The sequence below is a fragment of the Mus musculus genome, chromosome 7, assembly GCF_000001635.26.
Source record: "Mus musculus strain C57BL/6J chromosome 7, GRCm38.p6 C57BL/6J".
NCBI lineage: Eukaryota > Metazoa > Chordata > Mammalia > Rodentia > Muridae > Mus > Mus musculus.
In genome coordinates, this window is record NC_000073.6 from 92,349,824 (window position 1) to 92,376,801 (window position 26,978).

At 41.5% G+C, this 26,978-nt stretch overlaps 1 protein-coding gene across 28 annotated transcripts in view; it reads left to right on the top strand.

The window, feature by feature from the left end:
* Positions 1-26,978, top strand: part of Dlg2 (discs large MAGUK scaffold protein 2) — a 1,973,059-nt gene that overhangs the window by 1,873,636 nt on the left and 72,445 nt on the right. For all 28 annotated transcript variants that reach the window (XM_006507776.4, XM_006507769.4, XM_006507767.4 and 25 more), the window contains one exon: positions 25,731-25,907. In XM_006507776.4, coding sequence (XP_006507839.1) covers positions 25,731-25,907 — 177 coding nt within the window. The remainder of the gene's footprint in view (positions 1-25,730; positions 25,908-26,978) is intronic.

Genomic DNA, 26,978 nt, shown 5'->3' on the forward strand with positions numbered 1-26,978 from the left:
AAGGTGGTTGTTATTGTTTGGACACTTACTCTCATTCCCAGCCCACCTTTGTGGGCTCTCCTTTTGTCATACAGCACTTGGCCTGAAGTTTTTGAACTAATGATGTCAGAAAGGCATTGCATTATGATTGACAATGGCCTTCAAGTACAGCCTTAAAGGAGATAACCTGTTGCATTTTGTTTTCTTTTTACCAAATCAAATTTAGAGTAAGACAACAACAACAACAAAAGAACAAAAATCTTTCAATAACAACTTGTTATTAAAAGCTAAGTAAAAGGTGGTGTTTGTTTTCCAAAGCAAATTTGTAAATGACTTCTCTAGAGCACAATTGTTCAAAGACAGAAAGCCCTGCATTTAACATCCCTGAAGGAGTTAATGATCAGACTGGAAATTGGGATGCTGTCAAAACCATTATTCCTCTGTGATCATGGCAAGTAACTTCACTCTAGTTTAACTTCCTCTTTAATAATTGGGCTTTTGTTTAAGTTCTTTTTTTTTTCCATTTTTTATTAGGTATTTAACTCATTTACATTTCCAATGCTATACCAAAAGTCCCCCATATCCACCCACCCCCACTCCCCTACCCACCCACTCCCCCTTTTTGGCCCTGGTGTTCCCCTGTACTGGGGCATATAAAGTTTGCAAGTCCAATGGGCCTCTCTTTCCAGTGATGGCCGACTAGGCCATCTTTTGATATATATGCAGCTAGAGTCAAGAGCTCCGGGGTACTGGCTAGTTCATAATGTTGTTCCACCTATAGGGTTGCAGATCCCTTTAGCTCCTTGGCTACTTTCTCTAGCTCCTCCATTGGGAGCCCTATGATCCATCCATTAGCTGACTGTGAGCATCCACTTCTGTGTTTGCTAGGACCCGGCATAGTCTCACAAGAAACAGCTACATCTGGGTCCTTTCAATAAAATCTTGCTAGTGTATGCAATGGTGTCAGCGTTTGGATGCTGATTATGGGGTGGATCCCTGGATATGGCAGTCTCTACATGGTCCATCCTTTCATCTCAGCTCCAAACTTTGTCTCTGTAACTCCTTCCATGGGTGTTTTGTTCCCAAATCTAAGGAGGGGCATAGTGTCCACACTTCAGTCTTCATTCTTCTTGAGTTTCATGTGTTTAGCAAATTATATCTTATATCTTGGGTATCCTAGGTTTGGGGCTAATATCCACTTATCAGTGAGTACATATTGTGTGAGTTTCTTTGTGAATGTGTTACCTCACTCAGGATGATGCCCTCCAGGTCCATCCATTTGGCTAGGAATTTCATAAATTCATTCTTTTTAATAGCTGAGTAGTACTCCATTGTGTAGATGTACCACATTTTCTGTATCCATTCCTCTGTTGAGGGGCATCTAGGTTCTTTCCAGCTTCTGGCTATTATAAATAAGGCTGCTATGAACATAGTGGAGCATGTGTCCTTCTTACCAGTTGGGGCATCTTCTGGATATATGCCCAGGAGAGGTATTGCTGGATCCTCCGGTAGTACTATGTCCAGTTTTCTGAGGAACCGCCAGACTGATTTCCAGAGTGGTTGTACAAGCCTGCACTCCCACCAACAATGGAGGAGTGTTCCTCTTTCTCCACATCCACGCCAGCATCTGCTGTCACCTGAATTTTTGATCTTAGCCATTCTGACTGGTGTGAGGTGGAATCTCAGGGTTGTTTTGATTTGCATTTCCCTGATGATTAAGGATGTTGAACATTTTTTCAAGTGCTTCTCTGCCATTCGGTATTCCTCAGGTGAGAATTCTTTGTTCAGTTCTGAGCCCCATTTTTTAATGGGGTTATTTGATTTTCTGAAGTCCACCTTCTTGAGTTCTTTATATATGTTGGATATTAGTCCCCTATCTGATTTAGGATAGGTAAAGATCCATTCCCAATCTGTTGGTGGTCTTTTTGTCTTATTGACGGTGTCTTTTGCCTTGCAGAAACTTTGGAGTTTCATTAGGTCCCATTTGTCAATTCTCGATCATACAGCACAAGCCATTGCTGTTCTGTTCAGGAATTTTTCCCCTGTGCCCATATCTTCAAGGCTTTTCCCCACTTTCTCCTCTATAAGTTTCAGTGTCTCTGGTTTTATGTGAAGTTCCTTGATCCACTTAGATTTGACCTTAGTACAAGGAGATAAGTATGGATCGATTCGCATTCTTCTACACGATAACAACCAGTTGTGCCAGCACCAATTGTTGAAAATGCTGTCTTTCTTCCACTGGATGGTTTTAGCTCCCTTGTCGAAGATCAAGTGACCATAGGTGTGTTGGTTCATTTCTGGGTCTTCAATTCTATTCCATTGGTCTACTTGTCTGTCTCTATACCAGTACCATGCAGTTTTTATCACAATTGCTCTGTAGTAAAGCTTTAGGTCTGGCATGGTGATTCCGCCAGAAGTTCTTTTATCCTTGAGAAGACTTTTTGCTATCCTAGGTTTTTTGTTATTCCAGACAAATTTGCAAATTGCTCCTTCCAATTCAATGAAGAATTGAGTTGGAATTTTGATGGGGATTGCATTGAATCTGTAGATTGCTTTTGGCAAGATAGCCATTTTTACAATGTTGATCCTGCCAATCCATGAGCATGGGAGATCTTTCCATCTTCTGAGATCTTCCTTAATTTCTTTCTTCAGAGATTTGAAGTTTTTATCATATAGATCTTTCACTTCCTTAGTTAGAGTCACGCCAAGATATTTTATATTATTTGTGACTATTGAGAAGGGTGTTGTTTCCCTAATTTCTTTCTCAGCCTGTTTATTCTTTGTATAGAGAAAGGCCATTGACTTGTTTGAGTTTATTTTATATCCAGCTACTTCACCGAAGCTGTTTATCAGGTTTAGGAGTTCTCTGGTAGAATTTTTAGGGTCACTTATATATACTATCATATCATCTGCAAAAAGTGATATTTTGACTTCCTCTTTTCCAATTTGTATCCCCTTGATCTCCTTTTGTTGTCGAATTGCTCTGGCTAATACTTCGAGTACTATGTTGAAAAGGTAGGGAGAAAGTGGGCAGCCTTGTCTAGTCCCTGATTTTAGTGGGATTGCTTCCAGCTTCTCTCCATTTACTTTGATGTTGGCTACTGGTTTGCTGTAGATTGCTTTTATCATGTTTAGGTATGGGCCTTGAATTCCTGATCTTTCCAACACTTTTATCATGAATGGGTGTTGGATCTTGTCAAATCTTTTTCTGCATCTAACGAGATGATCATGTGGTTTTTGTCTTTGAGTTTGTTTATATAGTGGATTACATTGATGGATTTTCATATATTAAACCATCCCTGCATCCCTGGAATAAAACCTACTTGGTCAGGATGGATGATTGCTTTAATGTGTTCTTGGATTCGGTTAGCGAGAATTTTATTGAGGATTTTTGCATCGATATTCATAAGAGAAATTGGTCTGAAGTTCTCTATCTTTGTTGGATCTTTCTGTGGTTTAGGTATCAGAGTAATAGTGGCTTCATAAAATGAGTTGGGTAGAGTACCTTCTACTTCTATTTTGTGAAATAGTTTGTGCAGAATTGGAATTAGATCTTCTTTGAAGGTCTGATAGAACTCTGCACTAAACCCATCTGGTCCTGGGCTTTTTTTGGTTGGGAGACTATTAATAACTGCTTCTATTTCTTTAGGTGATATGGGACTGTTTAGATGGTCAACTTGATCCTGATTCAACTTTGGTACCTGGTATCTGTCCAGAAATTTGTCCATTTCGTCCAGGTTTTCCAGTTTTGTTGAGTATAGCCTTTTGTAGAAGGATCTGATGGTGTTTTGGATTTCTTCAGGATCTGTTGTTATGTCTCCCTTTTCATTTCTGATTTTGTTAATTAGGATTTTGTCCCTGTGCCCTTTAGTGAGTCTAGCTAAGGGTTTATCTATCTTGTTGATTTTCTCAAAGAACCAACTCCTCGTTTGGTTAATTCTTTGAATAGTTCTTCTTGTTTCCACTTGGTTGATTTCACCCCTGAGTTTGATTATTTCCTGCCGTCTACTCCTCTTGGGTGAATTTGCTTCCTTTTTTTCTAGGGCTTTTAGATGTGTTGTCAAGCTGCTAGTATGTGCTGTCTCCCGTTTCTTCTTGGAGGCACTCAGAGCTATGAGTTTCCCTCTTAGAAATGCTTTCATTGTGTCCCATAGGTTTGGGTACGTTGTGGCTTCATTTTCATTAAATTCTAAAAAGTCTTTAATTTCTTTCTTTATTCCTTCCTTGACCAAGGTATCATTGAGAAGAGTGTTATTCAGTTTCCACGTGAATGTTGGCTTTCCATTATTTATGTTGTTATTGAAGATTAGTCTTAGGCCATGGTGGTCTGATAGGATACATGGGACAATTTCAATATTTTTGTATCTATTGAGGCCTGTTTTGTGACCAATTATATGGTCAGTTTTGGAGAAGGTCCCGTGAGGTGCTGAGAAGAAGGTATATCCTTTTGTTTTAGGATAAAATGTTCTGTAGATATCTGTCAGGTCCATTTGTTTCATAACTTCTGTTAGTTTCACTGTGTCCCTGTTTAGTTTCTGTTTCCACGATCTGTCCTTTGAAGAAAGTGGTGTATTGAAGTCTCCCACTATTATTGTGTGAGGTGCAATGTATGCTTTGAGCTTTACTAAAGTGTCTCTAATGAATGTGGCTACCCTTGCATTTGGTGCGTAGATATTCAGAATTGAGAGTTCCTCTTGGAGGATTTTACCTTTGATGAGTATGAAGTGTCCCTCCTTGTCTTTTTTGATAACTTTGGGTTGGAAGTCGATTTTATCCGATATTAAAATGGCTACTCCAGCTTGTTTCTTCAGTCCATTTGCTTGGAAAATTGTTTTCCAGCCTTTCACTCTGAGGTAGTGTCTGTCTTTTTCCCTGAGATGGGTTTCCTGTAAGCAGCAGAATGTTGGGTCCTGTTTGTGTAGCCAGTCTGTTAGTCTATGTCTTTTTATTGGGGAATTGAGTCCATTGATATTAAGAGATATTAAGGAAAAGTAATTGTTGCTCCCTTTTATTTTTGTTGTTAGAGTTGGCATTCTGTTCTTGTGGCTGTCTTCTTTTTGGTTTGTTGAATGATTACTTTCTTGGTTGTTCTAGGGCGTGATTTCCGTCCTTGTATTGCTTCTTTTCTGTCATTATCCTTTGAAGGGCTGGATTCGTGGAAAGATATTGTGTGAATTTGTTTTTGTCGTGGAATACTTTGGTTTCTCCATCTATGGTAATTGAGAGTTTGGCCGGGTATAGTAGCCTGGGCTGGCATTTGTGTTCTCTTAGTGTCTGTATAACATCTGTCCAGGCTCTTCTGGCTTTCATAGTCTCTGGTGAAAAGTCTGGTGTAATTCTGATAGGCCTTCCTTTATATGTTACTTGACCTTTCTCCCTTACTGCTTTTAATATTCTATCTTTATTTAGTGCATTTGTTGTTCTGATTATTATGTGTCGGGAGGAATTTCTTTTCTGGTCCAGTCTATTTGGAGTTCTGTAGGCTTCTTGTATGATCATGGGCATCTCTTTTTTTATGTTTGGGAAGTTTTCTTCTATTATTTTGTTGAAGATATTAGCTGGCCCTTTAAGTTAAAAATCTTCATTCTCATCAATTCCTATTATCCGTAGGTTTGGTCTTCTCATTGTGTCCTGGATTACCTGGATGTTTTGAGTTAGGATCCTTTTGCATTTTGTATTTTCTTTGACTGTTGTGTCGATGTTCTCTATGGAATCTTCTGCACCTGAGATTCCCTCTTCCATTTCTTGTATTCTGTTGCTGATGCTCGCATCTATGGTTCCAGATCTCTTTCCTAGGGTTTCTATCTCCAGCGTTGCCTCGCTTTGGGTTTTCTTTATTGTGTCTACTTCCCCTTTTAGTTCTAGTATGGTTTTGTTCATTTCCATCACCTGTTTGGATGTGTTTTCCTGTTTTTCTTTAATGATTTCTACCTGTTTGGCTGTGTTTTCCTGCTTTTCTTTAAGGGCCTGTAACTCTTTAGCAGTGCTCTCCTGTAATTCTTTAAGTGACTTATGAAAGTCCTTCTTGATGTCCTCTATCATCATCATGAGAAATGTTTTTAAATCTGGGTCTAGATTTTCGGTTGTGTTGGGGTGCCCAGGACTAGGTGGGGTGGGAGTGCTGTGTTCTGATGATGGTGAGTGGTCTTGATTTCTGTTAGTAAGATTCTTACGTTTGCCTTTCGCCATCTGGTAATCTCTGAAGCTAGCTGTTTTAGTTGTCACTGTTAAGAGCTTGTTCTTCAGGTGACTCTGTTAGCCTCTATAAGCAGACCTGGAGGGTAGCACTCTCCTTAGTTTCAGTGGGCAGAGTATTCTCTGCAGGCAAGCTCTCTTCTTGCAAGGCAGGTACCCAGATATCTGGTGTTCGAACCAGACTCCTGGCAGAAGTTGTGTTCCACTCACTAGAGGTCTTAGGATCCCGTGTGGAATCCTGTGTGGGCCCTTGCGGGTGTCAGGCGATTCAGCTGGCAAGGTAGCCCGGGGCTCGAGTGGAGTGGAAGGGGTTTGTGCCCCAGATCAAGCCCGGGTAGCCTGCTTCCCTATGTACCGCAGTCTCAAGTTCCGCGCGATTGGATTGGGGCAGGCGCTGTGTTCCACTCACCAGAGGTCTTAGGATCCCGTGGGGAGTCCCGTGTGGGCCCTTTCGGGTGTTGGGCAAGACTCTGCTGGCAAGGTAGCCTGGGGCTCGATTGTTTAAGTTCTTAAATCCTCTGATGACATGCAGACTTCCTCTTTATGTTTGTTGTATTTTAGGCACTTTCTTCGGATCTTATCCTATTCCTAAAATGAATATGTAAGGAAAGCCTAAAGTAATATTGACTTAAACATGAAGTTTCTCTCTCTTTTCATACGTTGTCTCAAGCTGCTCATAGCTAATGTGCCAGGGCAACAGATGCATCAGGAAGCTCTAGACCTCTCTAACCACGTTGATCTGCTGTTCCTTGAGCAGGCTCTGTGTCCTCTGAATCAAGAATGCTGGAGTGTCAGTCATCTGGGTTTCACTAAAAGCCAAGGCACTGGTGGAACAATGGAGCCACTTCCCTTTACCATTTACCACAACTAATTGCACTTTAGGTGTCAAAGTGCAGTCTTCTGAATATACCTTGACTTTTAAAAAGAAGGGAAGAAAAAAAATCTATATAAGACACATGGCATGGTAACCATAGCAATGCTAAACACTTAAGGTTCCTTTAAGAGAGAAGGATAGAAGGCAAATCATGGCTTCACCACTGCACTAATAATAATAAAAGTCTGTCTCTAACCCTAACATGCTGTTTAGACAGATTTTAATTTCTTGCTACCTCTTTGAATTCTCTAGTAACACCATACCCAAATCAGAAGGCATTTAATGAATCCCATACATAAATAAATGTCCGTTCTACCCTGACACACATAGGGCCAGTGAAGGTATGCAAGTTATACTTGCTTAGTGTGCAGTGTTTTTGGCTGCTGTCTATGCCGGCCTACATCGGCTTTGACAGCCACACTGTGATCCTACCTAAGCCCTAGGGAGTCACAGACAGAGCGTAAATCCCTCACCCCACAGCATTCTTTTATAGCTAAGTACCTTTACCTTCTAATTTCCTGGCCTCTTCTGCTCTTGGTTTACTTAATTTCCCTGACTAAGTTGAATGTATTCCTCAAGACTTTCCCCGAAGGCCACCTCTCTGCCTCTCCACAATTGGAATTAGTGTTCCTCTGCGACTTTAGCCCCCAGCTTGTGGCTCATCACAGTCTTAACACACACTTCACAGTGTACCTTGTCCTCTACTTTGTATGGTATCCCCCACACTACCCTAACTTGTACTAATGGCCACAGCCATCCAGGTTGTATCTATCATATTGGCACTGGTCGTTTGCACATGGAAGGTGGTTAAGTTGTACAAGCTGAACAATGGGATATTGATTTGAAAATAGAAGTATTATGGTTAATCAACCACTTCATAAGGCTAAGGATGTGATCCTTCGCTCTTGGATAAAGGACACTCCGCAGAGGCAGAGTTACTTTGAGAAAGGCACAAAGGAAAAGCAGACAAAGTTCAGATCCAATTCTGCAACTTACATGTATGCGCCTATGCTCAAATGCACATAATGTATGTGACTATCTTTTCCTATTTGTAAAATGAAGAGAATAATACCAAATCCACTGTGCTCTTACTAGTCAGTGCTAACTTTTGTAAAATGCCTATTCTAGTGGTAACCAATACTCTATTTCTGGTTATGTTCCTTCCTCAGTTGCTCCAGTTATTAATCCCATACGACCTAACAGGAAATACACTGGGACACAACCAAAAAGGGGGAAAAGAGTTAACATATTTTCACTTGTAAAAAATATTGAAAGGAAGAAAAGCATGATTGAAACCATTTAAACCCACCAGACTTATTAAATGTTTCAGGTATTGAAAGATAGAGAGACTCAAAGATGCCTGTAATCACTCCCAGTGGGAGATTTTGTACAAGCAAAAGACCACAGCAAGACATGATTTAGAGTGGTCATAACCTGCACCTCTGTGGATTATTAAGTAAATTACTGCTTAGATACATATTTGTCTGGCTGGCGATCTTGTAGATATCCTTACCCACTCAGAGTTGGTAACTCCATCTTCTCTAACTGATTAAATGAAATTGAAAAGGGCCCCTTGTGACTATCCCTGCTTGTTGGAATTGATCTCAGCCTGTAAGCAAGAGCTCCTCCTCGATGAACTGCCTGCCTTGATTAACTTAACAACAGGGTACTTCCCTTCAGATGTTCACAAGTCTGCAAAAGAAAATTCTCCCTACTCTCAAATTACCAATCAGTAAGTGCATTTTTTAAAACTTTTACTTATTTATTTTCTAGACAGATTCTCAGTAGGTAGTCTGGGCTGACCTGAAATTCACTTATGGACACCAGGCTGGAAGTTGAGGTCCACTTGCCCCTGCCTCACAAGTGCTGATATTAAAGACATGTGCCACCACAGCCAGCCCTATACATGGCATTTCTTTAAAATGCAACAATAGCTTTCTTTTTTGGAAAATTTAGTGAGAATCTGGAGTTTATCTTACCTATTAAGTCTATAGCTTATTTTGGTATGCATAAAACTCAATGGTCAGACACCTACATTTCTTGATGCTCTTTAACTTTTGCTTCAGGACAGGAAGCACGTAGCTAAGTGGATGTGAGGGTGCATACCCAGAGACTCTGAATCTTTCTTTGAAACATTTACAAAATAATCTTTGAACAAAATGAAAGGTAACTTAGGAATGTCTAAGGATAGGTGAAATGTCAACTATGTATCATGCAGATAAACAGTTGGGTGGTAAAACATTTCCCTTTTACTATGTTGGATGCCCTGTACCACTAGAATCCCTTTGTGATCTTGTGGAGAAAGCCATCTGGCTAGCCCAGTAAAAGCAAACAGCCACAGGGGTTAGTCACCATCAACATTCAGACAAGGCAAGCCTTAGTTTTCTCTACAGATCCTAAAAGCTTCTACTGTGATATCTAACAAACTCTAAATATAACTGATCTGCTTGCAGTACTGTCTCGCCAGCTTGGTTCATAAATTGAGTATAAATGGACTGCTACCTTCAGCACTAAGCACAGTATTTAAGACAAGCAAAAAGTCCTTACTAACTTCTGGGGACCAGATCAGAAAACAAAGTACATGGAGAATGCGTAATGGACAGAGTCCAGGTCCATGGTAGTTCGAAGACAGTTGTTATGATCACTGTGTGATAGCAGACTGCAAAGCAGAATATAGAAATCGTGATTATTACAGTGTGGATCTTTCTAGTCACAAGGCTCCCCTGCCAGGGGCAGTCTGAGTGCTTCTCACTTCTGCCTTCTCATCTAGATATCTCTAGCCCTATCCCAGTTTGTGTGCTACTGGATGTAGAGTTTGCTAGGAACAGCTAGCAGAGTCTGGTTCCTCTTATGATTCCCTGTCCAATTTTCTCACTTCTGTCAGAGGTGATGGCCCAACTTCATGTTGGTTTTCTATTTGAGACTTACTCAAATCTGAGTCTTGACTAACATGGGTTAACTGTAAGTAGATTTCTCTCCTTTGCCTCTTTGGTCGAACTGTTCATCTGACAAATTGCTGTCAGTCCTTGTACATGTACACAAAATGATATGCCGTGGCTTCCTCCATGAACCTATCTCTTATTCCCTAAGAATGTGACAAATTTCTAATAAGATTTCTCTTCTTCCAAGAAACTACCTCCTATTCCTCAGCACAAATAGCTCCTCAACAGAAAGGACCCTTCTCAGACCACACACCACAAATACTTAGTGAATTGATTTCTGCTGAGTGGCTGTGCATTCTCCTAGTGAGATGACCACACACTTCCATCCTTCTCAATTCCTGTAATGAGAACTCAGGACACACCCTCTATTTCTCTAGTTGCCTCATGAAGCCCTTGTTGAATACTTCAAAAATATTCCAAGGAGAATTTCTATCAGGCTTTAACTTTAAAAGCCAACAGACAACTGTGAGATTCTTAAGGGCCTTGGAGATGGCATGGCGTCAATAAAAGAAAGTGTTTGTCACTTTAAGTATCTGAAAACAGATTCTCTGACATGAAAGTTTTTGTGCTTTGATTTAATGTTAGCCAGAATTCCTCATAGGGGGCTCGTGGTGTCTGAGCACCAGGAGTGCAAACAGGCCAGAAGTTATCTTTCCCTCTGTTCTGTCAGCATTTCAGATGTTGCTTGTAGAGATTTTTTTTTTTTTTGAAGAAAAGGCAGAGATTTATTCTGGCAGTAAAACTTGGAGACTTGCACATAAATATGTAGAGAGTGCCAACGCAAGTATCTGTGCCACCACTAGTCCTGGCCATGTGAATTTGAGCCACCCCACCCCACATTCCCTGCCTAGAGTGGGGTTCACTTCTCTCCAGCATATATATTTATATGTTCTTTATCCATCTGATTTTTATGAAGCGTCATACTGGTAATTATTTCTTCTGCAACTGCCATCCCTGTAAAATTCTCAATGACATTGTTTGTGTGTGTGTGTGTGTGTGTGTTCACCTCCATACCCCCCCCCAACACCTAATGTTATAATAGATACTTTGTGGGTGTTAGCTGGATAAATTTGAAAGCATGATCACGTGGCTTCCAGCATCTAAAAGTTACGTTAGCTGCCTTCACAGCCACCATGCTGGGTGGTCTGATTTCTTTTTTCCATGGAAAGAAAACATCATCCTTTGCTCTGCCCTGAGTTCCCCTGGCTTTTACTGCTAGCAAGTCATGAGCCCCAGATCCGGCATTTCATAGGATCCAGAGGGCTCTTACATGAATCAATATTTAAACAGCAAAAAATAGGAGTGAACCATTATTCTGTTCTCCAAAAGCTGAGTTTTAGCACAGTTGCCCAGACCTGTACACATTATTCTTACAGCTGTGCTGTGTGCCTGTACATCAAGTCCCTGGGTGTGAGTTTTACCCGAGTTCCCCAGTATCAGCATTGTCTAGTACAAAGGATTAGCCTGTAATTTGCAGACTAGGAATCAGAATTTTAAGGGCCTTTGCCACAGCTCCAGAGCAGCTGAGCAGCATAACTGGGAAGAGCGTCCAGTCTCTGCTGTCATTTCTCATTATTCTATCCCAGAACACATAGTTAGTCAATGTATTACTGAAAGAATTGGTGGATGACTGGGTACACGTTCTCGCCCTTTTAGAACTAAAGTTAAAGTATTTTGCTCTTAGGAACATACTAATAATGTTTATGTAAACTATAAATGTATAGACAATAATTTCTGAATTTCATTGGTCTTCATTTCTCTTTAAATTTCTGAGCTATTTGTAAAGCTGGAGACATTTCTATTAGAAATCACATGCAGTTAACTAGAGCAGCTACACAAACCTCATACAGAGCAAAACTCAGACCACCAGCTTTGGGCCTCTCAGCCCTTCAGCACTTTTGAAGACACTAAGAAGAATCTAGTGTGTTCCAAAACTTAAGTATAAGAAGTATATGAAGACGATATAATGAAGTGACTAAGTGGCAACCCACCCACAGCACGAGAACAGTGCGAGCATGCAGGAACACACAGTGCCACGTACAGCTATAGAGCTCCCCCATATCTCATTAAGCATTATAACCTAAGAGAGGGTCTCTCCCATGATCACTGAATGAAGGTTGTATTCATGTATGCATTACCAAGAAAAGTGAAATCCTCTCAGTTAAATTATTAGATGGTATTGATGGTTAAACAATCTCACTTTAGGTATTAAATCGAAAGAGAGTAGGAAAATGAATGTAAAAATACTGGTATCTTTTAATCCCACTTGACAGAAGAGGGAGCCATAGGAGACCCAAGGAAATGAAGTAATTTCCCCAAGGTCATACTGGTTGGTCTCTGACTTCATTAAATTTACCCCTGCCCTTCATGGAAGACCACAGGATGAGTGAAACTGCTTCTGATACCCCTAAGAGGAGAGTCTATAAGGAAAAGTACACCCACAGGCAGGGGAACTGAAGTGGAACCCAGCAGAGCAACAGTAAAATAATGTGCAGAATGGCCCTTTCACTGAGAGTGGGGGAAGAAGTGGTGTTCTCTGGACAGAAGAAGGTTTCTACAGAAAGTTATGGGACTGAAATTTGCTGAATGGTTTAAACACACATATAATAGTTGTATACATAAAACATATCTATAAAGTATCAGTCCTTCTACTTCCTCACAATGTTAAAAAGTATTGACTAAATGAAAAAAAAAAGAAGTCCACAATTGCTGTTCAAGTTGTGGCAAGGTATCTGAGAAAAGAAAGGGGGTGCAGGGGTTGGTGGCCAAGCCCCGATGAGTGCTTAAGACTGTGAGTGGCCAAGAGAAGAGGTCTGAGTCCTCAGGTATGTAAGGTCACTATCACTGCCGAGTCTCTCCTAATGGAGTTTCATGCCTGAGGCAGACAGCCTTGCAGAGTAGGGCTAGACGATATGAGGTCACTTTTCTGCTGAGTGGGGTCAATGTCCCTTCCCTCAAAGTTTCTTAATGAGCATCCAACAGGGTCTCCTGCTCTTCGATTATGCTCTTCTGACATAGTCTGCTGGACTCAGTTGGAACTATACCCAGGGCCTTGGTCCTGTCCACTCCTCTTCATCAGGGCACTTTCTCCTCAGACGCCCACAGAACCCATTCCTGCGCCTCTTTCAAGCCTTACTCTGACAATAAGCAAGTCACAGCTTGACCTTGATCTAAAACAAAATCATCACTGCCACGGTGCCATCATCCATCCCATAGTGCTGACTCCAAGCTCCCTGCTCTATTTTTATCCTTTTCACTGCAATTACAAACTTGTAATTTTCTCTCCTTTTGTCTGGTTGTGTGTCTGTGTATATATGTGTCTGTGTGTGTGTCTCTTTGTTTGTGCGTGTTTATTGTTTTGCCTATCTCCCCTCATTAAAATGTAAATTCTATTAGGCCATGATTTTTAATGTTTCCTTACATATCTCAGGCACCCAGACGATCATTGGTTCATAAGTGCCCAACATTTGCTGAGTGACCGAGTAGCCAAAAGAATGTGCCTCATTATCCACAATCCCTGCCTTACCTAAGTTTCCAAGGGCTGGAATCAAGCCAATTCTTCATTTCTAAATTCTCAGAAAAGCCAGCAGTGCCTAAAGTACTTAGGAGATATATTCTAAATAATGCTCCACTTAATATTCAAATGAGTGTTTTTGTTTTCATTCATGGAATCTTGCTTATGTTTCAAGGTCAGTGTGCTCACCTGGGGGAGTATAGAAGCAGCCTGTCCCCTCTGTCTGCCCTGTTCATTAGGTGATGACAGAAACCTGAGAATCACATGGGAGGTGTGGAGGTGAAGGTTGTCTAACTCCAGGGCTTCCCACGTCACACTGGAGCCTGTGTCTCCCATCTGGTTTTCTAGAGGTGAAAAAAAAAATGACTAATAAGTGTAACAAACCCAATACCTAGGAAAGTCGAAAGGTTGCCCAGCAAACTAACGTTGTGAGTTATGGACATTTTGTCACTTATTCCAAAAGCTGCCACTACAATTTGGAACTAGGGATTTGGAGCATTCATATCAAATGTTCTTGGATTTCTTTTTTCCATATTTTAGGAATTCCTGGGAAAATGAACTTTATGCATCACCTCATCTGTTACTAGTCAGAATGCACTCAGCAGTAACATCTAGGGTTACGTGCCTTGTTGCTGCTCCAGTTAGCAACATTAGACCCACGGGCTGGGATTTGCAAGGAATAGTCTAAATCGATTAGCAAATACTGAGCACAGACTCACATCTGAAAGCTTTCATGTAACTGTATAGGCCCTTTGAGCATAGGTGTTTATCCCTTGCTGTGTTTTTTCATAAGTCTAAGTAAAAAGCGGTTCAGTGCTTTGCTAAAAATTATACAACTGCTTAAAGTAACAAAGGTAATGTTTGAATCCAAGGCTCTGATGTCTCTGATGTCTTTGTTTCATTACAAATTGTCCAGATATTGACTTAGATGTTTGAATGTTCATTGTTTAGTTAGTACTAGTAACCTATCTTATAGGAATATTTCTTCTTTTTCTCCATTCCAAACTTTTAAATTGGTGACATTGGTCCTCTGACAGGTAATGTGAAAACTTGGCCAGAAGGAAAGGACTACATCTGGGTCTGTGTCAGTCCCTTGAAGTCTCTCTATGAGTGAAAGAATCTCAGTAGCTAATACACAAAACTAGAATATAAGAGCTCTACACACTAGCCACGTTCGCCTTTTTCTCACTTTAGTTTATGAAGTTCCAGCTGATGGTATTTGAGAGTAAACAATAAAGATTTTAAGATGACTGTGATTTACAGCTTCTCCCAACCCTGAAAACTGAAATACCACTCACCATGGTTCAACAAGCTCTGCCCTTGGGCAGGTTCAAGTCTGTTTATGCCTCCCTATGATGGAGTTGGGAGACTTGTCATTCAAGCCTGTAGTGAAAATTAATCTGACAAGTTTCAGGACACCTTGAGAGAGAAGGCAGGTGGGACAGGGCCCAATACCCGAAGATGCTGATAATAAGGTGTCTGAAATGATCGACAAGCAGGACCCCCCATTCCTCAGAAATGTGTTTGCACTGTGTCCCTGAAGAAATCAGTAGCACTGGGGACCCAAAAGAGGGGAGAGAAAAATAGACGGTTGTCACTCCTGGAAGCAGCGATGGTGTCTGAATCATAAACAAAATGTGACAACTCCAGGGACGCTTAGCCTGTAAGGACTTCAGCACCCAATTAGTTCTATCTTCAGTCCTGACAATAGCTGCCTGATTCCTCCGTGCAGCAGAAATTGGTGTTTTCCCAATCTGCTCAGAGCCTTGTATAAGACTGCCTCGTGAGGTTTGAGTGATTAAGTGGCCTAGGCCACTTAATACCATAGTCTGACACGTCATAAAATTTCCCTTCTGTAACAATGGAATAAGGCCTTCATTTTTGAGTCACGGAAAATTAAACGCCTAGGTCTGTCATGGTGTAAAGTTGACTACAGTACTTGGTCATAACTTAGTAAGCACTGTCATCCTAGGTAACCGACTCTTTGTAAGGACTGGCAGGGCTGAACTTGTCTCCAAGAACGAAGACTGGTGTGCTTGTAGATACTAACCCCCTCTTCACTAAATGCATGTGAATATTAAAGTAGACGAGGAAAGAGATGGCTACATAGGATAAATCACCTGGACAGGAAAACTCACCCAGAAGACTATATATACATCATGATCCTCAAAATATTTGAAGTAATATAAGGGCCATGTGCCTCCCTTTCCAATGAGACAATGTGTTTTTACTTGAAAGGTAGTAATGCTGCAGGCTTCCTCGTGACTTCTTTAAAAAGACAGGCCGGTCCATGCTGGTTACCACCCCCCCCCCGACTCCTGAGTTTGTATAAGCAAAAATATGCAATGGTTAAAAATTGCAATAAAAGGGCACAAGAAAAATTTCCGAGGTTTAAGAATATTATAGTTTGGGGATCTGAAAGATCCCAAAAGTTCATGTATCAAAAAAGGCCAGCTCCTCTAGGCCTTGTCCTCGACAAAGTAGTGCTTGGTGATATGACTTTTGAATCATGAGATGGATAAATTCATCATTGGAGTCATAATGGAAATGCATTACTGGGAAGTGCTGGGCATTTCAGGGCCTGGAAGTCACTAGGATTATGCCCTAAAATTGCTTCTGGCCACTTCTTCAGTTGGTCTCTGTGGTGATCCTGGCCACCATGAGATGGACAGCTTTTCTCCACCATGTAATCTTAGTGTTGGCATTCTGTATTAATACAATCCTACAGTGATGGAGGCAAATTAATGTAGACTAAAGCCTTCTTAGAAACTCTTAGTGAAAACTGACCTTCCCCCTTTAAGTAGTTTTTCTTGAGTGTGTTTTTTTGGTGATGGAAAGTTAGCTAACTCAAACACGAGGCTAATTGATCCCTGCAACACAAACACAGCCCTATGAGTTAAACATTAACATTAATTGAATGGAAAACTATCCTTGTTTCTTCAAAGCATCTTGTGGGACAAAAGATTAAAGCAGGACAAATACACTGATTTATTGGGTTCTTGTTTCTTCTTCTTCTTCTTCTTCTTCTTCTTCTTCTTCTTCTTCTTCTTCTTCTTCTTCTTCTTCTTCTTCTTCTCCTCCTCCTCCTCCTCCTCCTCCTCCTCCTCCCCCTCCTCCTCCTCCTCCTCTTCCTTCTTCCTTCTTTTTCTGTTTCCTCTTCCTCATCTTCTTGATGATATGCAAGCTATAACACACAGTAGGTTACAAAGTGGAACTACATTCATTCCTGTCCCTCTGCCCTCAATTCCACTTCCAGGATGCCCTCTATGTTTTAAAAACACTCTTCATTATGGGCATGAGTAAGAAAATTAGTGTTTTAAGATGGAAACACAACAGATGGCAATTTCTGATTTTGAAAAAGAGAGCAACTAAAGGTCATATGTTTCTGCTTCAGTCTAGCTTTCTTCTCCACACACCCGAGGGAACACATTTTGAGAAAATTTACTATGTATGTATTTTTATATCACATTAAAAAGATACCATCTCAAATTGCACTTGATAGAGTTAAGAAGCAGCTATTCACTCCTCTTAACAGGGAAGAGATGAGGTAAAGGAACCATTGTCCTAAGGTATTCCTAACGAGTCTCGGTGCATCTCTGTAAATAAATGGTATGCATAAGTGACTGACTACATTTTGTAAATAAATTTGAAACTCAAATTACCCAATAATTTCCTCAATGTCAGCCTTTGAAAAAGAGGTGGACTGACTTGAATGTGTCTCCTTAGTATAATGTCTTTGCACTGTTCAAAGCAACTTACCTTAATGTTTCCAATGGGGCACATTCATGGGAGATGAGCAGAGTAGGCAGACCTTATATATATTTTGTTGGTTTAGTTCTTTCTCTTGTTGCACAGAAAGGTGAGAAACAGGCCTCCTCTAATCAAGCAGAGGCCTGAATTTCACAGGTCTAAGGAAATTGAGTTGAAGCACCCTGTTTCTTGAGCCTTAAAGTTGTCATGGAAACAACAGCTTCTCCAGCCCAAACAAGTTCACAGCACAGAAGGCAGTACTGACTCACTCCTTCATTTATAAATGCTTTCCCTAGGTCTCTTCTCAGGCTGGAGCTAGGAGCAACTGACTTGCAATAGCATCTGATTCAGTCCAGGAGGTGAAAGTCATTCCCACTGTAGGCTTTTAATATAGGCTGCCCCAGAGCAATCAAGGGCAGAACGCTTTGCAACTTTAGAGGACAAAAAGGTCTGCTGCTTATATGCTTTGGCCTCCTAATTAAGCAAAGCAGATGTTAATTTCATAGGGTTTCCTAAAAAATTAAACTATAGACATAATTATCTGTTTGTGTTAATAAAATTATATAAAGCAAAAGTACTCTGCCTATGACCATGCCATACTAGGTATTCAAAGGGTTATCAGCATTGATTAATAATTGTTTTTATTTCCAAGTAAGCAATAATGGGTGATAGGACCATCAGGCAGGTAACCTGTCCTTACTCCCTGCCCTTCAATCTGCAGCTACAATGATGTTGCTTTAATCTGCTGTATTATTTCTACATCACTGCTGTAACAAATTCTCTTCTTCCGAGTTCACGGCCTTGCTTCAGTCCTCGTAGCCATCTCTATCAGCTTCACATTGCTGCCCCTGCCATTTTTCAAAGACACATATGCTCAGGCTGAGCCTACCCACATAGCTTGAGTCCCTGATGGTACCTTCCTGGATTGTAGGTACATCTGTATGTCCTTTATATCACATGATATTCCAGAGCAGTGGTTCTCAACCTTCTTAATGCTGCCACCCTTTAATACAGTTCCTCATGTTATGGTGACCCCCCCCAACCATAAAATTATTTTCACTGCTACTTCATAACAGTAATTTTGCTACTGTTGTGAATTGAAAATATCTGACATTCAGGATATCTAACCTATGACCCCTGTGAAGGGTCATGGTCCACAAGTTGAGAACCACTCTTCTAGAGACTAATGGACATTTTGAGGGGAGGGAGTCATGTTTCTCCCTACAGCAATCTACCTTCTGGTTTCCATTAATTGGTTTTCCACCTAACTGTATGACCCGATCCTACTAACACATTTTTCCATTTCCTAGTTGGCAGTAACATGGTCTCATACCTCACATGCCCCAAACCTACAGACAGGGAAGTCTGTGAAGCTTCACTGCTCGTCTTAATATCTTCATTTTTGCTGGTATTTGTTAAAGTAATGTAGGCCTTTTCTACCATGTCCCACAGCATTCTTCCAGCCTCCTCCCAGGATCCAATTCCAAAGCTATTCCTAGATGTTTATTATAGAATACACTGTGTCTGGCACTGAAATAGATACTAGCTTTGTGTCATTGCCACCACAGTTTATTCTACATCTGACAATTTGAAACAACATAAGTGTCTTGACTTAACTTAGAGTTCTGTAGGTCACAGAGAATCAAAGAAAGCTCTCAGCAGGCTGTACCCACAATGGAGGCTGAAGGAGACAATCTGTTTTCCACTTGTCTTGATTGCTGACAGAATCTAATTCCTTACCTCAGTCACCTATTTAAATTATATCTCTTTTCTATTGGATACTTTATTTATTTACATTTCAAATGTTATCCCCTTTCCTGATTTCACCTCCCACCTCCTGCCCCAAAACTCCCTATCCTATCCCTGCTCCTCCTGCTTCTATGAGAGTGTGCTCCAACCTACCCACCCACCCACGCCCACCTCCCTGCCCTCAAATTCCCCTACACTGGGGCATCAAGCCTTCACAGGACCAAAGGCCTCTTCTCCCATTGATGCCCGACAAGGCTGTCCTCTGCTAGATATATGGCTGGAGCCCTGGGTTCCTCCGTGTGTACTCCTTGGTTGGTGGTTGAGACCCTGGGAGCTCTGGTTGGTTGATATTATTGTTCTTTCTATGGGGTTGCAAACCCCTTCAGCTCCTTCAGTCCTTTCTCTAACACCTTCATTGGGGACCCCTTGCTCAGTTCAAAGGTTGGCTGAGAGTATCTGCCTCTGGATATGTCAGGCTCCGGAAGAACCTCTCAGGAGACAGCTATATCAGGCTCCTGTCAGCATGCACTTTTTGGCATCCACAATAATGTCTGGGTTTGGTGACTATATGGAATGGATCCCCAGGTGGGGCAGTCTCTGGATGGTCTTTCCTTCAGTCTCTGCTCCACACTTTGTCTCCATGTTTGTTCCTGTGAGTATTTTGTTACCCCTTCTAAAAAGGATCAAAGCACCTGCACTCTGATCTTTCTTCTTCTTAAGCTTCATGTAGTTTGTGAATTGTATCTTGGGTATGCTGAGCATTTGGGCTAATATCCACTTATCAGTGAGTGCATACCATGTGGGTTCTTTTGTGATTGGGTTGCCTCACTCAGGATGATATTTTCTAGTTTGATCTAGTTAGATTTGCCTAAGAATTTCATGAAGTCATTGTTTTTAATAGCTGAGTAGTACTCCAGTGTGTAAATGTACCACATTTTCTGTATCCATTCCTCTGTTGAAGGATATCTAGGCTCTTTTCAGCTTCTGGCTATTATAAATAAATAAGGCTGTTATGAACACAGTGGATCAAGTGTCCTTGTTATATGTTGGAACATCTTTCGGGTATATGCCCAGGAGTGGTATAGCTGGATCTTCAGGTAATACTATGTCCACTTTTCTGAGGAATGGCCAGACAGATTTCCAGAGTGGTTGTACCATCTTGCAATCCTACCAGCAATGGAGGAGTGTATGGTCTACTCCTGTACTTTCATCTTCCACTAATAAAGGCTCATGCAGTTAAATCGAAAACACTCAGATAATCTAGGGAAATCTCCCCAAGTTAAGACCTTCAACTTAACCATCTCTCGAAGTATCTTTGCCATTTAGTGTATCACATTCACAGAGATGGGGAGATTATGGTGTAGTCATTTTGTACATTAGGTTAGGGACACTAGTCTTTCTACAACATCTTTTACAATTAAAAGTCTCAGCAAATAATTTTTTCACATTTTTTGTACTGCTTCTGACAGTCCTCATCATTCTCTGCTATCCTACCTTGAAAGAGATGGGTCAGAATTCACACCAGCATAGAACACATCAGTACTGACATGGCCCATGATTGTTAAATATTACCAAGATCTAAGCTCTAAAAAAAAAAAAAAAAAAAAAGTGTAAGTGTTTGGGTTTGGATGGGTGTTGCTTGTAGAAGAAAGAACTCATGGGTTGGTACAGTGAAAGGGTCACATGTCTTAGGGTTGGATTTAAAGTCCTCATCTTCCCTCTACACATCTCTGGTATATCTTCTGACACTGGATATGTTACTTATATTGCACAACTTTATTTCCTCATCAGTAATAAAAGGCTAATACAGTAATATGTATGTTCCAAACTAGCTGCATGAACTGAATGTGAACCCAATAGGTGGCTAATAACTCTCAATCTTAACCCATGGTGCCAATATAAATGTTGACACCAAATCACAGGTCCCTTAGGGATAATGAGCTCTAACTTATCAGGTGTTCCTAAAACTCTAAGGCTGTACATATGCTGCCTTGCCTACCCAGTAACTTAAGCAAGGCAGGGAAGATAAAATGCCCTAGAATGTAGTTGGATACTCCATACTCACTGTGTAGTTGTGTGCCCTTATATTTTGCAGCTACCACATGCAGCCACAAGGATGAGCAAGCAGAAGCTTCCCTGTTTCTTTTTTTTTAATTAGGTATTTTCTTCATTTACATTTACAGTGCTATCCCAAAAGTCCCCCATAACCTCCCACCCCAATCCCCTACCCACCCACTCCCACTTCTTGGCCCTGGTGGTCCCCTATACTGAGGTATATAAAGTTTGCATGACCAATGGGCCTCTCTTTCCACTGATGGCCAACTAGGCCATCTTTTGATACATATGCAGCTAGAGTCAAGAGCTCCGGGGTACTAGTTAGTTCATATTGTTGTTCCACCTATAGGGTTGCAGTTCCCTTTAGCTCCTTGGGTACTTTCTCTAGCTCCTCCATTGGGGGCCCTGTGTTCCATCCAATAGCTGACTGTGAGCATCCACTTCTGTGTTTGCTAGGCCCCGGCATAGTCTCACAAGAGACAGCTATATCAGGGTCCTTTCAGCAAAATCTTGCTAGTGTATGCAATGATGTCAGCATTTGGAAGCTGATTATGGGATGGATCCCCAGATATGGCAGTCTCTAGATGGTCCGTCCTTTCGTCTCAGCTCCAAACTTTGTCTCTGTAACTCCTTCCATGGCCCCTGTTTCTTTACTAGACTTTCCCAGTTGGCAAAGAGGCACCACACATTGCAGTTCATGAGAGGCAGAAGGGATGAGAAAGACATTGTGTTATTTGTGGAAAATTCCACTTGTCTTAATGGACTTGTTAAAAAGCACCCTGGGTGCAAGTGTGAGTCTTAATGGCATTTTATAAAAGCTGTTGTGACAAATTAGCACATAAAGCAAATTAAAAACAGCTTATCGCTTCTTAAATTAGGTGACAGGGCATTCTAGCATTTTTCCCAGACGTGGGGATCCATTAATATCCAAAGGAGACATAAGCTGAAATGTGTCAGCTGCTGGGTTTTAGGAACCAGACAAGCCGGAATCTGTATAATCCTAGTGGGGCAGATTGGCCAAGATAAACAGAGCACATGGAAATAGCACCAAGCTAGGTTCCTCAGCCAGGGCATCTACTGCCCTTTGGATACTCTCAGCATGGCACACAGTAGGGCAAGTATTTCGCCTGGTGAGGACTGTTGAGAATACTCTCCACATCCCTATTCATCACATATGGAGAGACTGATGTGTGAGGAAAGGGGCTTTCAGTAGTGACCTGGAGCATTCCCAGAGACGTGCGTTGCGGTTCTGCTTTGACCTTACAAGAAATTGGGTCCAGAAGCCAGAAAGAGGCACTTAAGAGGTCTTTGCACACAATAAGGAAGATAGATACTGGCTAGCATGGGTGTGACCCAGGCATACTCTGGAAAGCACAGAGCTCTGGATTACATTCTTGAGCATTATCTGATACTGGGCTACTTTACATGTTTATTAATTCTCACCCCAACTCTTAAAGATAGTTGATATTATTATACAGTTTAAATAAACCTAAGGACTACCAAGCTCAAGCAGTCTGACTGTCTTCTTACCTCCCCAATGAGGGCTTCCCTTTCTTATCTCTGTCCTCCAAGCTTGAGCCTGTTGCTAAGCCAGCGAGCAGTACTTTCAGGGTGAGAAATCCTACAATAAACATTAACAAATGGGGGGAGCTTCAGTAACTTAGAGACAATGGGGAAGTCAGTCTTGGAGGAAAAAATCTAAAATCATTGGCACTGCTAGGTCATGGTCACAGGCAGCAGGCTGGGAAAATGAGCTTTAAAGTGAAAGGGCCAAAAAAGTTGGGTTTGGAGTCAGGCAAGCCATACTGTCCAACACGGGTACACATGTGACTTGGGACAAGTCCACTTGTCCTTTCCTTTCCCTTCCTTGCATATAAGTTGAGACTGCTAATTCTTTTGTTTGTTTGTCTGTTTGGTTGTTTGTTTGTTTGGTTGGTTGGTTGGTTGGTTTTTATTTTTTTGTTTTTTGAGACAGGGTTTCTCTGTATAGCCCTGGCTGTCCTGGAACTCACTCTATAGACCAGGCTGGCCTCAAACTCCGAAATCCGCCTGCCTCTACCTCTACCTCCCAAGTGCTGGGATTAAAGGCTTGCGCCACCACCACCAGGCGAGACTGCTAATTCTTACTTTTACATTTATTACAGACCTCCAGGCTAAGTTGTGGTGGTTGCTGTTGCCACTATTGTCGTCATACATAGTCACCACCACCACCTCGACCTCTTCCCAGACTGAATGAGTTGACAGGGTAAAGGCACCAAACCAGACCTTAGGTCTGGGTCCCAAAGTGCCCTGCATGACTGCTGGTGTGCTATGTATGCTGGGTCCCATCCTGGGGCCTCTCTCCTCTGGAAAAGGGGTAGTAATATTTGTAGAACATTTACAGGGATAGCTGGAGTCACAGATATGATAGTCTGTGTGAAAATGTGTGCTACCTATAGCATTATGTTGATACTGGAATTTCCCAAGACACTTGCAAGTTTGATTCATAGGGATCAGCATAGCTAATTCAGGACTGATCTGTTTTTATTAGCCAAAAAAAAAAAAATCAATAAGGGAAGACCATGGGACAGTTCTGCAGCAGATGAAGTATCGGAGCCTTTCTCTTCAGAGGCACATTGGCCATGTCAATAACCTCTGGTATCTACTTGTGACAATGAGTCTTAGGTATTGTCTTCTGGGTAGATGGTTGGAGTCCCAGAATAGATGGTTTGTGCTGGGGGCTGTCTGGAGCAGAGCCCAGCGATTTTCAGCCTAAGTGATAGTGTTGGTACAGAATACATACATGAAACACTAGTCCAAAATGAGTGGGAATTTTTTACAAAATCCAAATTTCTAAATATCAGCTGAAGGACACCATACCAAGAGCCTTTTAAGGACAATTGTCTCAAGACAGGTATTTTAACTTTCTTCTTTTTTTTTCCTACCAAGTGCAGTCTGTAGACTAAAATGTTGTTAGAGTCCACTCTAAGTGGAAAGTACCTCATACTTACAGTTAGCCACGGTAAGCTAAGCACTGTTGTACACGCTTTATGCAATTTACCCACACAGATCAGTAATTGAGGCAATACCCATTATCGTATATCATATTATGAGCAACTGAAGCCTATGAGAGAGATTAAGTACTTGCCTCAGTAACCAGCTGCAGGACAGGCTCAGTAAAAACAGGGCATAGCCTTGGTAGTAGTTCTTCATCATTATACTTTTGTTCTGCTGCATAGCACCTACCACGTGTTAGATGCTGTCTGTGTTTCTATTATGGGAAGGTAATTGTGCGTTGAACACATTTGGCTCTGGAAAGTTAATTGATTTCTGTCTCATCACACAATGAATTGACATCAGTAGGAGTGGTGTCTCTCCTTACCCACACTTACTTTCCTGGAATGGGACTTTGTGTAAGTCTTTGATAAGAAAGATGCAGATGGGGTCAAGGAAGAAATACATTATCCTGGGCACTTAGACCAAAGAACTCTCTCCAAATTACATCACTTAGGGATACCAGAAATGACTGTATCATAAGTAATTTGACTTCTATGATATTTGAGAGTTAAATGCTGTCTTCAGCCCTTTTTGGTTACCATGGCAGCAGATGTGACATTTCTTTGACAGAGAAGAGGGGGGAAAGATAGTAAAAGAACCAGGGTTGGCCTTAATGATTTTAGAAAATTCTACTCTCCAAATCTAGTTTGATTTACATGCACAGTGGTTGTAAAGAATCTCGGGGCAGAGTGAAAGGAATTCATAGGGCAGTGGTAGAAAGCACCTGCTTCTCCTGGGCAAACTTAGATGCTCTGTGTGTGGTGGTGGCTGTGAGATGTGGGGGGGATATAGCAACAACTTGACATATAGTCCTTAAAATAAATTGTCATATCCTCATGACTTCAGCTACTCCATTTACGGTTTTGATCCTGCTTCCCAGTCTGGCACTGAACCAGGTTTAGAAGTTTCAGTGCACTGGCCCTAGCAAAGGTTCAGCCAAGCCTCTTCCATGACAACAAAGGATTACAAGTCAGAGCAGGAAGTGTGACAATGAGGCAGGCCTGCCTGGGGTTTATGGATGTAGAAAGAGCTGTTGTATTGTACAAAGGATTTTTCTTTCTGAATACATGCACACACAGATTTTATTTTCACTTTTTACATTTTAAACACTTACTTAGGTCATTACAGTAACCCTGGATCGGTGATAGATAGCTCAATACTCCATTGTTGGTGGGAATCAGTCACTCCAGATAGTCATTTTAAATTTCTATCACTTCTCTCTAGCATAAAGGAAGGTGTCTATAAGCAATTATATTGAAGAGAATTTATACAGCAAAGAACTTAAGAAAGATAGCCACATTTTTCTTCGTTTTCTTTATTTTTCATTAGTAAAATTTGATTCCAGTAGGAAGAAAAAAAATATCTCAATTGGGTAATAAACTGATCACCTTGTTACATGTGATGGTATCCAAGAAATAAAGATGCTGACGCTAATTATAGGGACCTAGGAAAGAAAAGCAAGAAGTAACCTCCAGTGTGTGGCCAAAAAAAAAAAAAAAGAAATTTGTGTACCATAATCCAGGAAGCCATGCAGGAGATGATGGAGTTTTGGGGCAAGAGCTGGAATTCGAAAGTGTGTACCTTAAATCTATGCTGTCATTGTCTTAACCATACTGTCGTTTGTCTTTTCTTTCAGAGCCATGTTTGACTATGACAAGAGCAAGGACAGTGGGCTGCCCAGCCAAGGACTTAGTTTTAAATATGGAGACATCCTTCATGTCATCAATGCCTCTGATGATGAGTGGTGGCAAGCCAGAAGGGTCACACTAGATGGGGACAGCGAGGAGATGGGCGTCATTCCCAGCAAGCGGAGGTAAGGGTGCCTTCTGTGCATCAGAGAAAGCATGCACACAGGGAAGGGAGGGGAGAGGGGGGAGGGAGGGAGAGGAAGGCTGAGAGTGTGTGTTAGCTATCTAGGGAGTGGAAATGCAGGGAGGGAAGGCTGGGAACACTGCACACAGAATGACTATTTAAGTGCAATAGGTATTCTACAGGAAAATTGTCAGTGGTGACAGGTGACAAGAATACGAAAATTGTCATTCTCTACATTTTAGGATTTTACCAAAATTGGTGAGTATGATGAGGCATAGAGGGAAAAAGGAAAGGCTCCTGGCAGCTAAATGCAAAAGGCTGGGCTTATGTGCCCGCACGCCCATTCACACCCGGATGCACTGATAACCCTTGGTTCAGCATTTACCCATAAACTTACAGAAGGCCAAATGTAGAAAGCAACTTACTACACAGATGCTTGGAATCTGAGCTGTCCTATAGCCGGGTGCTCAGGCATCTTTTACTGTTAGTTCCCTTTAGTTGCTCAGATTTTTGATCTATATATTTCTTAAGCATATCAAGCCCTTCTCCTCAAAATGCTTTCTCAAAGACAAGTCCTCCCTATCTCCTAGAAGCCTTTAATCACTATTACCAGGAATGTCCCTTCTCATGAGTGTCTGTCTGGCACAAGGCATGGTCTAAGAAACAAAACTGACTTATAGCAAATCAAAAGTTGGTCAGTATCCCAGCATAGGTGAGGAAGGGACCCATGAGTTCCCACCTCTACCTGAGGAGGTTTTGAGAGGTGGTGACTGCTAGGGGAGGGAGAGTTAGCTTTCATCAGGGGCATCATCCCCTGTAGGCTGACCACACACCAATGGATGGCCCCATACCCACACATATATTCATTGTACTAAGTGGACACTGTGGGTGAGATGGGGAAGGAGAGAGTGAACAGATGTGATGTTGGAAGAAGAAAGAGAAAAGAGGAGCCAAGAGAAGGTGGAGAGAGAGAGAGAGTCCGCTCCTCATCCTCTTGCTTCCAACTCTTCGCATATCCACCATTCCTCCCTCCCAATTGTGTGTATGCTCCTTTTAATCAATTGAGTTCATG